At 47.7% G+C, this 1,068-nt stretch overlaps 1 protein-coding gene across 1 annotated transcript; it reads left to right on the forward strand.

Moving 5' to 3' along the window:
• The first annotated feature begins 365 nt into the window (after positions 1–365).
• Positions 366–773, forward strand: LOC141499330 (endogenous retrovirus group K member 25 Pro protein-like). The gene has a single exon (XM_074202107.1). It carries the CDS (start codon positions 366–368, stop codon positions 771–773), a length of 408 nt encoding a protein of 135 aa, XP_074058208.1.
• Positions 774–1,068: the final 295 nt, after the last annotated feature.

Consider the following 1,068-nt stretch of genomic DNA (forward strand, 5'->3'; position numbering starts at 1 on the left):
AGGGGCCCTCTCCGTGGGGGCCCCGACACCAGAGCCTATCCGATTACAGTAGCCTCAGAGATGCCCATGGGGCCAGACCCGGAACCAAAAGGGTTGCAGGAGCGATATCAGAGGGAACTACAGAACGAGAGGATCTAGGTCAAACTATTCTAACAGTTGCTGAGCAGGGAAAGGAAGAGGATTCATTAATAATCACCCCCTGGAGTACTGCCTCTATAGAAGTGGTCCCGGACACATTTCCCCGACTAATAGTGGGTGCTACAGGATATTCTCCTGTACTTGTCCACACCCAACTACTGCCATCTGGTGACACTACTGTATACCTTACCAACCCACACTGCTACCCAGTAACCCTTCCCCCTGGCATGGCTATTGGCCGAGGAATATCTTTGCCATGGATTGAGAGTGAGAGTGTCCCACAAGTAAATTGGTGCACTGAAGTCCGATCACAACGGCCTATTATACAGATAAATATAGAAGGTAAATTAGTGTCAGGAATGATCGACACTGGAGCTGATGTCTCTGTTATTGTTTCAGCACAGTGGGACCCCTCTTGGCCACTTATGTCATCTACCACCCCTATTTTGGGGGTAGGAGGCCACCAAGGGGCTAGAAAAGCAGAGCGTCATTTAAGATGGAGTTATGAAGGACAAAGTGGTTTTATTCGTCCCTTAAAGATTACGGGACTAGGCTCTGCCCTGTGGGGTAGAGATTTGTTACATCAGTTACAATTGTATCTTACCACCCCTGAACATTTGGCAACAAACTCCTAGGGGCTACTGTTATGGTGAGCTGCCCAAAGATTACTTGGAGGAGTGATAACCCTGTGTGGGTGGAACAGTGGCCCCTTTCTACGGAGAAGCTCACCGCATTAAAAGATATAGTTAAGGAATTATTGTTACAACACAGAATTGAGTCTACCACCAGCCCTTATAATTCTCCAGTATTTGTAATAAAAAAGAAAGCTGGCACCTGGAGAATGCTTATTGACTTACGGGCGGTGAATAAAAGAATGGTCCCTATGGGCCCGCTACAGACGGGTCTTCCTTCTCCTGCCTTTATACCTAG

This window comes from Macrotis lagotis, chromosome X, assembly GCF_037893015.1.
Source record: "Macrotis lagotis isolate mMagLag1 chromosome X, bilby.v1.9.chrom.fasta, whole genome shotgun sequence".
Taxonomy (NCBI): domain Eukaryota; kingdom Metazoa; phylum Chordata; class Mammalia; order Peramelemorphia; family Peramelidae; genus Macrotis; species Macrotis lagotis.